This window comes from Typopeltis vanoorti, chromosome 17 (assembly GCF_054136105.1).
Source record: "Typopeltis vanoorti isolate ZY-2024b chromosome 17, IOZ_Tvanoo_1.0, whole genome shotgun sequence".
In the NCBI taxonomy this organism is placed as follows: Eukaryota; Metazoa; Arthropoda; class Arachnida; order Uropygi; family Thelyphonidae; genus Typopeltis; species Typopeltis vanoorti.
In genome coordinates, this window is record NC_143565.1 from 88,244,495 (window position 1) to 88,260,676 (window position 16,182).

At 33.0% G+C, this 16,182-nt stretch overlaps 1 protein-coding gene across 1 annotated transcript in view; it reads left to right on the forward strand.

The window, feature by feature from the left end:
- The window catches only part of LOC150097610 (transcriptional adapter 2-beta-like), a 226,707-nt gene that overhangs the window by 99,888 nt on the left and 110,637 nt on the right, over positions 1 to 16,182 (forward strand). Inside the window, exon 6 of the mRNA XM_090406959.1 lies at positions 6,371 to 6,421. Coding sequence (XP_090263085.1) covers positions 6,371 to 6,421 — 51 coding nt within the window. The remainder of the gene's footprint in view (positions 1 to 6,370; positions 6,422 to 16,182) is intronic.

The following is a 16,182-nucleotide window of genomic DNA, read 5'->3' on the forward strand; positions in this document are numbered from 1 at the left end:
AACAGATTTATATTCCAAATAAATAATTTTTACATATTTGCAGGCTATTAAATTGCAGAATGGCTCATAATACTAGAAGTACCATTAATCTGAGTAATAATTCCAAACTTGGGAATGCCAAGAAATCATTATACAACCAACGTTTTTCCAAGGAAATGAATGATAAGATGAGTTATCTGGAGAGACAAGAAAAGAAGCAAAGGGAGTATGTTGTTGCTGAGATGTTACGTAAAGAAAATGGTGAGAATGGAAATGGAAATACTAAGCTTCATGTCAAAAAGATGTTAGTTTAAAGAGGATTCATGGACAGAACAGAACATGTGAAACCTTATTCCATCAAGAAGCAAAGTGAACTTAATATATTTGGGGTATTCATTGTTTAAAAATTGTCCAACTGGATATGATGTAAAATGTATCTTTTATGTATTTTTTAAAAATGATGTTTATCTTTTTTTTTATCATTTAATATTTCTGTATTGCATTACATGTTTAATTTTTGCATATTTGTTTGACATGATAAAGTCAATTATTGAAGGTCAGAGGGGGGGGGGTATTCGACTTGTGTATATTTTGACTTGCATAAGGCATTACAGAATGGTCTACTTATGTACATCAAGGAGTGTCTGTATGTCTTTTCTAATACACATGCTCTTGATTGCATAATGCATGTTCTTCTATGGATATAGGCATTGGGCCTGATCTGGTTTCATAATTGATATTTTCACCATCTCTTTGAACTTGCACAGGTAAGCCTCATTCTTTCCACCAAGACCTTTCCACCTTTTTCTGTATTTAGCTATTTTATAATTTAGGATGTGTGTTCATTCAGCTCTTTTCTAATGTTCATAGCAATGCTTCACACTATAAATAACACCAGTGAAACAAATTATCTTTTGAGTTAATAATATTTTGCTAGATTTCCAACCAATATCTTCAGAAACAAATTACAGTTGTAAAACACCCAAACTCGCATGTTGCAAAACAGTTCAGATTGTAACTGAAAAGAAATTGTTTTATAATGGTACCTACTAAGAGCCAAATAAAGCAATTTTAATTAATAAAGCATAAGAAGTCAGGCTAAATATAGTCTGTGGTCATTAGAATGACTGTCTAATGAAATTTGCCAAAAATCTGGAAGATTTTTGACAAATTAATACAGACATTTATTGTATTTATGGTAGTGTTTCGTAGCTAATGCTGATTCTAAAAACACAGTCTCTCAGATCTCTAGTATTGCATCATAGCTGTCTTCTTATATCTTGTTTAAAAGTATATTGAGCATGATCTGAGAATCCAGATTTGCCATACCAACGATAACAAATGTGGATTTTATGTTCAAGTCAGATGATCAACCGGTCTGCCCAAAGTAGGTTAAGTTGCAGGTATGTGGAAATACACTCGAGGATATACTAGAGAATGAGGTTAATCTTTTGTAGAATAGATGAAGGTGACCAGCTGGATGTATCTTTTTTATAGCTATCTTTTCAGATGTACATAATTCATCTGATTTTTTAACGATACTTGTGACATAATGATTGGAAATATGTACACGTGTGTATCAAGTTCCTTGTAATTGTAATCTTTCTTACTTTGGACAAACTAGATGTTCCATAGAAAAAAGAATTCAAGAGCATCAGTCATCAATTCAACACAACAAACCACAACATCCTTTGGTCCAAGACTCTCCTCCTACACAGATGTCGCTACAAATTTGAACGTTTATTTAAAGAAAGTGTAGAGGCCTTACTTCAACGTCCTAACTTGAATCGTAATGATGACTGTATATCTATATCAAAAATTTGGGAAAGTTTATTCAGGATAACACATTACATTTTTTTTATTTATTTTTATTTTTATTTTTTTTTATCAGTCTAATGTTATTTAAGATCATTATATGAATTTCTGAATTAATATCTTTAATTATGTTTTTTAAAAATGTTTACTCTTCTAATACTTAGCGATATGACATCACGCAGCTTCTTTCTATGTATGAATGATCAATTGTTCGTATTCCACTTTGTTTTTTAAAAACTATTCCTAATGTAGCCACTGAAGATGGTCTGTAATATTCAGACCGAAATATTTGGCAAATTAAACATTATTCTTGTGCTAATAATACATCTGATAGAGTACATCAAAGTATTTGTCTTACTATGAGTGGATCAAAGGGAGATCCGACATAAAAGCAGTAATCTTGGCTTCATAATCTGTGTGATTAGTTTATGTTCTATTTGGCTGCTCTAAGGACAGTTATGTTTGTATTATGTTGTAGTTTAAGCATCTTATTCCAAGGCAGACATATTGCTCTTTTTTGAGTGGTCATGGTTGAAAGAATAGTGTTTAAAGTAGATCGTTTCATATATAATTGGTCCAATTTTTAGTTAGTTGTTTTTTTACCGCTATTAAGGCTGTACATTTATTTTTTATATATTAGCCACTTATTTATATAACTTGCATATAAATTCTTTCTTTACTTAAAAGAATTGAATACTGGTTTGTCTTTTAACTGTGAACTACCCTTACTGTATTTTATAATCAACCTTTTTAAGTAATAGCCAGATACATTCATAGAATACTGTGGTATCTTAAATCATATACTACCCTGTTGTAGCAAAATTCAATATAACCGGTGATGAAGTTGCCAAATGACAAATAACAACACTCTCATCATCTCATCTCATCTTCCTTTCCCTCTTTTACCTTGTGGTGTCGAGGGTTTATTAATCATTGCATGTCAAACCGTTCACAGGATAAGGTGGTCAGCCCTATGCCCTGGTGTATCCTATGTCTGTAGTGTTGAGTTCTAAAGGCCGGTTTGCCTGCTTTGCAGGATGAAAAACCCCAGGATAAACTGGTGAAAAAACCCTACTGTCCACGCCCAAGACCAACTAACTTGGCTATGGCTGAGGAAGATCCTTCAGTTCCTCACGTCACAGACAGAAATCGAACCTAGGACACTCCTTCCCCAGGCATATGGTTGCAAAGCGCACAGCCACTAGGCTGGCCACGTGGACTTACTATAACAGCACTAATGTTGTTAAAGAACTAACAATATAGGTTCATGCTAGTAAAAACAAATAGCAAGTTTTATTGATTTAGCCATATCAGTAGTTGTCTTTTATGTAAACTTGCCCTGTAGATATAACTCTCATTCATGTACATGAAGCAGTAATTGTATTAGTATTATTTGATAACCATCATATTTCTAAATGTTAATATGTGACACTGTAATGCAAAAAAAAAAAAAAAAATTCATTAGGTCAGTGGTTCCCAAACTTTTTCGATTCTTGGCGCCCTTGCTGAATCCAAGTTTTTCCAAGACGTCCTATGTCAAATTCTAACAAATACACTTTGCGAAATAGCGAATAATTTTTTTAATTAAAGGGTTAAATAAAAATAAATTAAACACGTATTTAAGATCACAAAAAAAAGTAATTGAACAAATTCAACTAATTATCATTAGTGGAATGGATGAGCCTGTTAGTCACTGCACATTTTCTCAAATCTTGGAATCAAACTGCACATGGCCACCCTCATTTCCTTCTCCACATTGATTTTCGTGCGTTACTTAGTTTTTATCACACCAGCTGCCGAAAATCCAGCTCCGCACAAATAAGAAGTTGCAAATGGAATTAAAATTCTCTGAGCTTTTTCACTCAGACGGGGATATTTATCTTTTACTGATATCCAAAATTCAGTTACTTCCATGCTGCTAAATTTTGTTTTCAACATATTGTCGCAAGACAACTCAATAAGATTCTCCTCTTCTGCAGCAGTAAATTCAGATTGTGCACTGGCATTAAATGGATCTTGAATCCATGCAAATTTATCGATATTATCATTTTGAAAATATTTCTAAAAGCAGGTGATAAGCTTTGATAAGTGTTCTTCAAAAATGGATTTCATACCTTGAGAGAATTCAACTCCATTGGAAGGTGCATGTTGCATCCCTGCAGGGAGAGATTCAGAGCATTCATCTTTTCAAAAATATCACATACGTATGCTAGTTTTACCAAAAAATCTTCATTCACAAAATTTTTGGTATACTTGTGGTCTTCCTCTTTAAGAAAAATATAAATTTCCTGTTGCAGTTCAAACGTACGAGACAAAACATTACCACGAGAGAGCCATTGTGAAGTGCTGTAGTACAACAAAGACGTGTGCTCGGATCCAATATTCTCACATAGTTTTTTGAAAAACCTTGCCTTCAACAGCAGAGTTTTTTATAAAGTTTACTACATTCACTACATATTCTACATATACATTGATGGTGTTATTGGACAAAGGTACTTTTGAAAGCAGTTCCAGCAGACTCACTGATCATAATGTTCACCATATCTACAGCAGCTGGTAGAATGATTTCTGTGATGGTATGAGGCTTCTTATATTTTGCGATTCTATAGCAAAGCATTGCTTAGTATTGACGCCTGCTTATAAAAACTATCTTTTTGTTGATTTAATTCTTTTAACTTTCTGGTAAAGTAGTCAAGAGATGTACTAACCATGCTAGGACGATTGGTTTCTAAATGGCGTTTCAACTTACTTGGTAGCATGCACTCTGGTGCCAAAACTGTCGTACACAGTACACACTGCGGCCTCCCTTCACTATTGACTTTTGTCAATTTAAAACCAAAGTCCAAATAACTGTCATCATATTTTCGATATTTACACTTCACACTCTTGCCACTATTTGACGGTATGCCTTCTTTATTTTCTCTCTCACAATGCTTATTACTGTTTAGTAAAAACCGATCCATTTTTAAAAATACATATGAGAAGAAATACTTCAAAAACTTCACTTGGGACAAAATCACAACAATATTCAGTTGATACAATCTCCGAAAACTAATTCAACATTAAGACCGCGAAACCGACAGCTATTTATATACAAACAGGAAGTTCGAGAAACTACTAAAACAATCGAGAAATTTAATTATTGTTGAGCACCATCTAGTAACCATTTGTAGAGGCTTCTGCAAACAGTTATTACTAAGTGAGTTACTGGTTTGCATCAGGTCTGCTAGATGTCGCGTCCTATCACATTGAATTGAAAATAGAAATAAAATTATGAAAATTTGGTAATTGCAGCGCCTCTGAGGAAGCCGCAGCTATGCGGCGCACACTTTCGGAACCACTGCATTAGGTAATAAATAATTTTAGTATATTAATTTCTCTACAGGAAGCTATACATTGTTATTGGGGTGGGGGGGGGGAATTGCAGATCCACTCTCCTTAGGTGCCACTGTTAAATGTTGTTTATTCTTTTATTTAGATTAAAAAAAAAAAACTTGAGCTAATTGGTTACATAAGAAACCATGCAAAACTGAATAAAAACATCAATATTTTGATAATGTTTGTATACAAAAACTTCAAAATCACTGGATTTATTACTACTTTTGGATTACTGTGGCTTGCACACTCAATATATTTCAGAGAATGATGGGGTCACATTTTCACTTCATAGTGTTAGCATAACTGCAAGGACACTGAACTAGTGGCAGGATATCAGGGAGGAGAGACTCAAATTAGGTTTCAGCCCTCAAGCCAACAGAACTGTTAATTTTAGCTGAAATCTGTAATTGGCTTTAAGGTTAGTATGAATAATAGTTTGTGATAATGTATATGTTACCACTAAAGCTCGAAAGCCGTTAATGTGCACATTACATAGCTAATCTGCAGATTAACTGATTTGCTAACGTGCGGAATCAAGAGTTTTCCGCATTTTACCTAGGTAATGTACACATTAATGGCTTCTGTATCGTTAAAGTTCAAAAGTTTGTTTCTCTCATTTCCTTTCCCTACTCCTTCCCCCCTCTCCCTCCACTTTTAGTTTGGTTTTTTTAATAAGTAAACATAATTTTATCATATGTTTTGCAAATTCATTTTCTTAATTGTAATAATATTTTAAACCGTTTGATTCTTTGTATTATAGTTTTTTAATTGATTGATGATTCTATCAACTAATTTGTTGATTGTTTGATTGTATTAACTTGATTCTTTAGATATCGAAAAATAAATAAATAACATTATGTTAATTTAAGCGTACAGAAACGTTGCTGTTGTTCCAGCAAAGACCTTATTTTCACTTTAACGAGTGCCTAGTAGGTAATGTGCAGATCATCTAAGTAATTTGCAGATTACCTAGGTAATTTGAGAAATGAAACAATTTTCTTCATGTTAACGGATCACCCTAGTTAACTGCACAATACCTAGGATAATCTGCAGAATAACTGATTTCTGCACTTTAGGTAACATATAAACTAATATTTGATTGTGGTATTTAAAATGAGTTTATGGAATTAAGATTTTAGTTATTAAATACATTTTTATTGTATTAATGTCTTATATATATTCATTTTTTTAAATTTAGAGGTGAAAGATCATTACAACGATATATTTATCATTGGAAATATTGGACAAGGTAAGTAAAATTTAAATACTGATAAGCATTTTTCCAATTCCATTTCAAAACAGAATCCTCATTTCTGTGCAATATAGAATGCGATTATTAACTGAAAAAAATAAAATGAAAGTCATGTTTTATCATGGTTGAAGCTGCACAGTTTTTTAAAATTTCCTCTCCCCATGAAAGGTTGTAAAACACCTCATGCATTAGTAAAGGTGAATCTTGGGTATATATACATTTGATTTGTATATGCCTTCCATTTATAAAATCATTCTTCACATTTGCTGCAATTATTACCATTACCAGAGACCTCCAGGCAAGGAGGGCCATATTGAGGGGGCTACATATCACTCACACCAGCTGTCATATCTTTCTAGAATCCATTTACACAACCTCTGAAGGCATTCCAGTCATGCACTGCTCTCAGATAAAAAAATCTATCTCTAACCCCTGTCTTGACTGCATTCATTTTCAACTAGATATCCTCTTGTCCTCTCCTTACCCTATTCTTCTCTGTCTATGATCTCTTGTGCTTTTAAGCGTCGAGATTTTACCAAAGAGATTTCCATGCCATCCTGCCTAAGGCTTGCTTCTTTCCAGTTAATTCTCTTCTTTTCCAATTTTTAATTTCCTTTTGCCAACCTTTCCTGGGCCTGCCTATGGTTCTTTTCCCTATTTTCTGGCTTTCATATATAGTTTTTGCTGTTCCATTTGATTAAGATGTCCAAACCACCTCATTTGGGCTTGTGTTATGAATTGGTTCAGAGGTGCAACTTGAAGGCTGTCTTTTATGGTTTAATTTCTTATTTGATCTAGTCTTGTTTTTTGTGCCACTTTCCTAAGATATTTCAATTGTTTGTAGTTTATTTGTGTTTCCTGTTGGAAGTTTTTTCTATTACTTTTGTAGAGGCTGTGTATGGCTGCTATTAAGTAATCTTGTATCTTGTTTTTCTTTAATGTTTGCCATTAAAGGTGTCTGGGAACTTGGTCAAAGGCCTTTTCGAAATCTATAAAACATGCATGTAGTTCTTTTCCATATTCCAATGTTTTCTCTGATATTTGTTTAACCTCCCTACCGGCTAGGACATCTATAGACGTCCAACTAAATCTGGATATGATTCAGCCCGCCTGTTTAAAGAACCTGGATAAGAAGTGCAATTTGACTGTCATGTCCATTAAAAGGTGTGATAAACCCTCACGCTGAAGAGAACAGTTAATCGGATTATCTCCCGTTCGTAGCTGCCTCTCAGTTGCCTATAACAAGAAACGGACTTTCTTGTTCCATGCTGTTAAACGGATTTTAGTTATATATATATGATAGACTAAAAATAGAGAAATTATTTATATTTTTGTTTTCTCTTTTTATTGTACAATACAATTTTAATTTCTGGACAAAATAAAGGTCTTGCATAATTTCTTCACTTAAATATTGCCTTACCTTGGAGAACCAATTTAATTTTTTATTTTTTTGCGCTAATTTTTTTCTAATCGCTTACTAGACAAAAGATTTTTCTTTGTTATCGAAGAAATTAATTCACGATAATTATTTGAAATATTCTTTTAAAAAAAGAAAAGAAAACCGGCTGCCGACCTTCCAGATTATATTAATTTTATTTTTGTACAAAACCATCGAAATCGAATAATACTTAACAGATTTCCTTTAGGACACGCTTGAGCAACTTTGCTTTATAGAGAATAACCTGAAATTCTTTATTCATATTACTAAATTTTTTCTTCATGTTGTATAGTAATCTGTACTTCCACTTTCTTGGTTTCCTTGTATAATTGGTCATTACGAAATGAAATTAACAGTTATGATTTAAATTTATATTTTCTGCATAATTCAGATATTTTATTCTCCAATTTTTAAAGTAAGCGATACATTTGCTTATTTTTATCATTCAAAATATGTATATCAAATGTGAAATTTCATTTCCATATTTTTACAATAGAATTGAACTTTATTTCGCCTCTGATAGTTTAAACCCCCCCCCCCCGTTGCATTACTATCACACACCCGAAAACTGTTGTGAAACATAGGTACAGTTTTTATTTAATTCATTATTTTTCTCTAGTAATTGTTCCACATAACTTTAATTTTTCGATACTGAAACTATGTGGTGATTATTATAAATTAGCAAATTATAAATCAGACAATATACATATTTCCTGATTATTATAAATCAGGAAATTATGTGATATTCGGATATAGGTGAAATTAATGTTTAAAATCACTGTCATCCTTCAAATGCAATATCAGAATAAAGAAAGTGGAAAACCCGAAGTTTCGAAATACATTTCGAAAGCCCGCTCTCGAAATGTATTGGTCTACAGACTGGATTCTGAACACGCCAATGTTTCGTGATGTTATGACTGAAAAACAATTCAGTCTCATCATGAAGTATTTGCATTTTCAGAATAATGAGGAATACGATCAGGCAACACATCCTTGCCCAGTCCTCAACAAAATTGATGATTTTCTGATGAAAATCCGTCAAAAATGTAGATCACTCTACATTCCTGAGAGAGACTTGAGTATCGGTGAAAGCCTTATGCCATTCAAAGGTGGACTGAAATGTAAGCAGTATATTCCCAAAAAGAAAGCGAAGTATGGAGTAAAATTTTTTATGCTTTGCGAATCGGAAAGTGGATATCTTTGGGATTTCAAACCTTATACGGGAAAGCAAACTGTAATCGAGCACGATAAATATTCGGATCTCCCCTTGTCGATGCGTGCAGTAATGCAGTTACTAGACCCTTTACTGGGGAAAGGTTACTGCATTATAATGGAATAATTACTATATATGTGTCCTGAACTTGCTGATTTGCTTTTACAGCATTGTACAGATAGTTATGGTACTGTAAATGCAAAAAGGCGAGATATGCCTCCAGATCTGGCTTCAGGAAAGCTATCGAAGGGGGAAATCCGAATTTATCAGGGAGGGAAAGTCTTTGCACTGCGTTGGAAAGCCAAAAAAGATGTTTTTCTGCTATCTTCCCTGCACAATCCATCAACGGAATCCGTGGAGAAGCATGGTTTGAAGAAAGAAAAACTCATTGCTGTGTGTGCATACAACGACACTATGGGTTGAGTCGACAGGTGCGATCAGCAGCTATCATTCTACTCTGTAATGAGGAAACAGCATAAAAAATATTACAAAAAAGTGTTTGGATTTTGTTATTTGGAAAACAGTTTCCTCCTGTACAAGAAAAAATGTTTGTCTACTATAGCATATCTAGAATACAGAATTGAAATTGCGAAAGCATTGCTGCATGCACATGCACCTTCTTCAGCAAGCAGAAAAACAGGAAATCCTGCCAGACATCTGAGGTTGAACGCTGCTAACTCCAACCATTATCCCGAAAATCTACCACCAACGGCTAATAAAAAAAAAACCTGCACGCAAATATTATGTATGTAATAAAAAAAATATCAGAAAGGAAACAAAAATCTGGTGCCCTGAGTGTAAAACTGCTTTGTGTGTTTACTCTTGCTTCAAGGTTTTCCACACTGTTCAAGAATTTTAAATTCTGAACAGTATGAAATAAAAAATGTTTGTTTTCAAGGCCATCAAAAGAGTCCTTTTCAGGACTACAAATATTGATAGAGGGATACCCGAATGCACTGTTTCTTTTTCATCTTGAAGGCTAATTTTTAAGTTCTTTTTATGACACAGAGAAACAGGAAAGAGTATTCCAGGTAAAGTATTTCATCAAAACAATAAAAAATAATGAAATAAAATCTACCATTTTATATCATTTTATATATATATATATATATATATATATATATATATATATATATATATATATATATATATATATATATATATATATATACAGGGTGTTCGGGATAAATTTGACATATTTATAATTAATTATATTTTTCCGTAAGTTACATGTATTAACACACACTTCTCTTCATTTAAAAGTTTGGACCCTTCTTCATTCATATACAAGATGTCAGAAAGGATGGATAGCTGGAACCCACCTGAATCATGGAAGAGAATAACTTGTATCATGATGATTCGTGCCCGCCATCAAAATAAGGATATTACGACTGCTGCCCAATGCTCCCTGAATACAGTAAAAACAATCAGGCATGAACTAGAGACTTGCAATGGTGACTACGAGGATGTAGCAAGAAGAAAGATCCCTAGCAGACGATCTGATTGCGTTCGTACAGCAGAATTCCTCGCAAATCTGCAGGAACAGGTGTTGAAGAACCCTGGCATTGGAATTCGGGCTTTGTTCGTGGAGTTGCTAACTGTAGTCAAGCCCTGGATAACAAGGGTAGCCAATGGTAGGCCGTATGTATGGCAGCAGGATTCGGCCCCTTGCCACACCTCTGGGAAAAGTCAAAAATGGTTGTCTGAAAATTTCTACGACTTCACCAGTCCAAATGTTTGGCCTCCAAACTCCCCAGACCTTAACCCCATGGATTATTTTGTATGGGGCGCAGTTGAAAAAGACACCAATCGCACTTGCAGTAATACAAAAGGCCAGTTAATGGATAAAATTAAAACAGTTTTTGCGGCCCTTCCCAGGGAGACTGTAGCATCAGCTTGTTCGAGGTTCCGAAGCAGAATTGAAGCTGTGATCGATGCTAATGGTGGTTATTTTGAGTAAATCTTGTTGATAGTATTGTAATTAACTCTGCCTGTAATGTTTTTTTGTCAATTCATTAAATTTAATAGATACAAAGAAGATTTTCTTTTTCCTTACGAAACTGTCAAATTTATCCCGAACACCCTGTATATATATATAAAATGATAAGCCTTTTTATGTCATGTTTATCGAAACGTTTTGAAACTCAGGGGCTACCGTGAGTGTCGAGTCTTCAAAATTCGAGTCATCAGAATTCAGGGGCGGAAATCCCCTTTCGAGTTATCACAATTGAAGGAGAACTGGTCTACCATACCGGAACACGGGGGGTTGGGCATAGCCCCCCTAGTTAATAAATGAAATATATAAATAATAACGGGAACATTTTCACCTTGCCAACACTCAACATTGATGTGATATGAATTCCAAATTTCTTGTTTCGGAGATATATATATATATTACAAAGTTTTGTAATGAAAGTTTCTGCTACAATAAGTTTGGCAGAATCAACAATATTATTACTACCTTATTTCTGTTTCTCGTGTGGGAGAAAAACGGTAAAATGTCACTCTTATAATTATATGAGATGTTATAATGGCAAAAATAGTAAGAAAAGAGTCATTTGCACTTTCTCTTCAAAACACAAAGAAAGAACATTGTAAATTCAGCCAGTGGAAAAGAAAATACTACATATTTTTCTCCTGTTATCTGATTTTTTTTCTTGTAGTACAAAGAAGAAATCACTGCATATAACATGAAGTCTGCAGGAGGGAAACATTTTGGAAATTGGTTACATTATAACGAATAGAGAAATCATGTCAGAAAAATTATTCACGTAAGATTCTAATCTCAGCAGACATAACATTTTTTTCTAGATTAGATATCTAAAGTAACTGAACCTTTGCTACTATTTTACACTAAAATGAATGGGTATGTCCCCCAAGTGATTTACGTTTGTAACGGCTGTCTTGCGAACGATTTATGAAATAAATTATCTGAAATATCCGCAGATTGATTAGGTCTATACCCCCCCCCCCCCAAATAAAAGAAGATTATGAAACGCATATGCACCTTTTCTTTGAAAATAATTCAAATCCTCTTTTTCAAGATAATTGTATGATTTAATTTCTAATTTTTGATAATAAAAGTGAAACTGATCATTATAAATTAAGCAATTATTTTGGCATAAATAATGTATAAGCATGTAAACGAAATATCAGTATTTCTGTTAGGATAAAGGAAATCAACAATCGAAAAGGAAACAAGACATTCTTGACATATTCTGCACTACAGCCTGAGGCACTTCAGTGCGACTTTAGTGTTCTCCCCTTTCTTCTCAATAGCACTGAGAGTAATAAGCCTTCAACTTTTCCTCCAGCTAAGAGGATATTACCAAGTATTTAGAAGACGTAGATTATTTCAGAAATAGCTTTCAGCAGCAGAAGAAGTAATATTTAGATTTTTTTAAAGAAAACATACACAAATAATACTACTGAACTTTCTTTTGTGTGGTATGCATATAAACAATTTTGCATGGTGAAAATATAGCATATTGTTTCTAAAATTTCACATAATTTCAGTGGGCAGTAGAACAGCTGGTTTTAAACTGCAAATAAATAGAACAGAATTAGAAGCTTCACAATACAATCTGATTGCCGTATATCTTTTGTCAAAATGGTAAAATGAAGTAATTGATTTTGAATGCTGTCTAGAAAAGCTTTCAAAAATGTGAGTTCTAGGAGAGGATAAGGAGGGAGGGGGAAGCATTAGAAAATCTTCAAAATGAAAAATAATTTTGAATCATTCTGTATATGATATTTTTCACATTATATTTTCAACATATCTACGAGTATGTGCACTAGATATTATCGTAATATGCATAATACAAATAAATAAATAAATGACGAAGGCGAAGAATCACTGCTAAAATATCATTGGATATAAATTTTTGATACCAAAAAGACACACAATCGGAAACCGAGTAATGCAATGTAGCATTTTAACATTTTTTTTTTATTTTGTCTTTATGAATAACAAAAAATCGTTTCTAAAACTGAAATGTGATGATCCATATAATGCTATTTGGCTAGAAACGAAAGCAAAAGGACATATTTATTTCAATAAATATTGTTTAAAAATATAAATATTTGACATAATATTTTCAAAGCAAACATTTGAAAATTCTGAAATTTAAAAAAAAATTATTCAATTATTATACGTAAAGTGAAAGAACAATCAGTGCAACTCTTCCGGTGCACTGATTTGTAGAATTACCAAATATTTATAAGACGTAGATTATTTCAGAAATAGCTTCCATCAGCAGAAGAATTAATATTTAGATTTTTTTAAAAGAAAAACAAACACAAATAATACTACTGAACTTTCTTTTGTGTGGTATGCATATAAACAATTTTGCATGGTGAAAATATAGCATATTATTTCTAAAATTTCACATAATTTCAGCAGACAGTAGAACAGCTGGTTTTCGATTGCAAATAAATAGAACAGAATTAGAAGCTTCAGGATGCAATCTGATTGCCGTATATGTTTTGTCAAAATGGTAAAATGAAGTAATTGATTTTGAATGCTGTCTAGAAAAGCTTTCGAACCTGTATAGAAATTTAGAGTAGTTATGCAATTCAGTTCCAGGAGAGAATAAGGAGGGGGGGAGGGGCTTTGTGTCCCTTCCCCCTGTCTTTACATCTATTGTGTTGCTTAGAATTTCATTTACTGTCCTAAGTTATTTGACCTTTCTTGCCTCTAAAATGATTTATTGTGTCTCTTCCCAAATATTGAAACGAATTTCACATATGCGAAAAAAGTCAATCCTGAAATGACCACTGATCAGCTTTTGCAATAAATCTGTTTAGTGATAGTAAATTTGGTGTATTTTATTCTACAAATCAGTGCACTGGAAGAGTTGCACTGATTGTTCTTTCACTTTACTTATAATAATTGAATAATTTTTTTTTGAATTTCAGAATTTTCAAATGTTTGCTTTGAAAATATTATGTCAAATATTTATATTTTTAAATAATATTTATTGAAATAAATATGTCCTTTTTCTTTCGTTTCTAGCGAAATAGCATTATATGGATCATCACATTTCAGATTTAGAAACGATTTTTTGTTATTCATAAAGACAAAAAAAAAAAAAAAAAATGTTAAAATGCTAAATTGCATTACTCGGTTTCCGATCGTGTCTTTTTGGTATCAAAAATTTATATCCAATTATATTTTAGCAGTTATTCTTCGCCTTCGTCATTTATTTATTTATTTGTATTATGCATATTACGATAATATCCAGTGCATAACCTCGTAGATATGTTGAAAATATAAGTTCCAGAAGAGAATAAGTAGAGGGGGGAGCATTAGAAAATCTTCAAAATGAGCAAAAATGTTGAATCATTCCGTATATGATATTTTTCACATTATATTTTCAACATATCTATGAGGATATGCATTAGATATTATCGTAATATGCATAATACAAATAAATAAATAAATGACGAAGGCGAAGAATCACTGCTAAAATATCATTGGATATAAATTTTTGATACCAAAAAGACACGATCGGAAACCGAGTAATGCAATTTAGCATTTTAACATTTTTTTTTTATTTTGTCTTTATGAATAACAAAAAATCTGAAATGTGATGATCCATATGATGCTATTTCGCTAGAAACGAAAGAAAAAGGACATAGGAAGGGGGTCCCAGGTGTCCCCACACAGGAACACCTGTCTTGACTGCATTCATTTTCAACTAGATATCCTCTTGTCCTCTCCTTACACTCTTTAAAATGAAAAATTCCATCTACTAGTGTTCTGTATGAAGTATGGTATGGTAGAGATCTTCAACCTTTCAGAAGATTGAAGGTCTTTATCATATTGCCTCACTTTCTTCTATTTGTTATTGTCTGCATTTCACAAAATCTCAATCTGTCTTCATAATCTATATTCCACCAGTCCTGATATCATCTTTAACCCTCACCTTTGCGCCCTCTCCATTGTATCTGTATCACCTCGAAAACCAAGAGATATCCATACAGTAGTTGATCCAAGTGAAGTTATATCAAGGCCTTGTAAAGAAGCAAAATGACATCCTTAAATGTCATTTTGCCTCAGTTGCAATTCCTCTGAGTTGAATTTGTGATCTTTGCTAATATGGCCCCTAAACTGCTTATCTCCTATAACTTCAAGATCCCTAATCTGATCAGTTTCTTATGGCATAATCTCACCAATTATATTCAATAATTAAATTTTTTAACAAATATCTTGCACATACACCATCTTGAACATCTAAAACCCACTTGTATGTCTCTTGAGCCTAGGAAACTTAGCTTCTCCTGGTATTGATTCTCTGTCAACCCATATCTACATGCAAGCTCTTACCAGCTTTTCCAAAATTTTCACCACCACTCCAAACAGTTGGTCACATCACTGTTTGCGCCACTCTTATGTAGTGGAATTATTATACATTCTTTCAACTCCTATGGAATCTTCTCTCTGCTGAGACTCAAATTATACAACTGAGTCAAAGGCTCAAGCAGTTCACCTTAACACTTTAAACATTCGATTATTCATTTTATTCAATAGCTCTAGTACCTCTTCCTCATTATTTACACACATACTGTGTATGTACATACATACATAAAGAGAGAGCTATATATAGCCGATTCTCACTATAGCATACTATAGTGCAGTACAGCATATAGATACCGTAGCAAATTCAATCACTCTTGCAAACTGCCATAAAAATTTCTAACAAATCTCCATGGTATCGATGATCATATTTGTCCACTTTTGTCTACTATTTATTTGATAACTACACATATGCTTTAGTGAGAGTTGATAGAACAGTGAATAATAGAATGAGAATATAATTGGCCAATTTATTGCATACTACTGATGTTGTTCTGGACTGACTGGAGCAGAATTCAGTTAGTGCAGTTCAAGAGTAAAGAAAACATATTTATTAGTAATTAATCCCAAAATGCTAATCTTGATAAAGTAATCCTATCATGAAAAATGGAACTACAAGACATTAAGATCTTTAGAACAACCACTCCAGTCTAATAATATGAAAACACTCCTTGTTAAGCTTAATGAAGATGTATCATGACCATTTCCTGATATGTACCCTCGAGGAAAGTGTACAGGATGCCTTAACA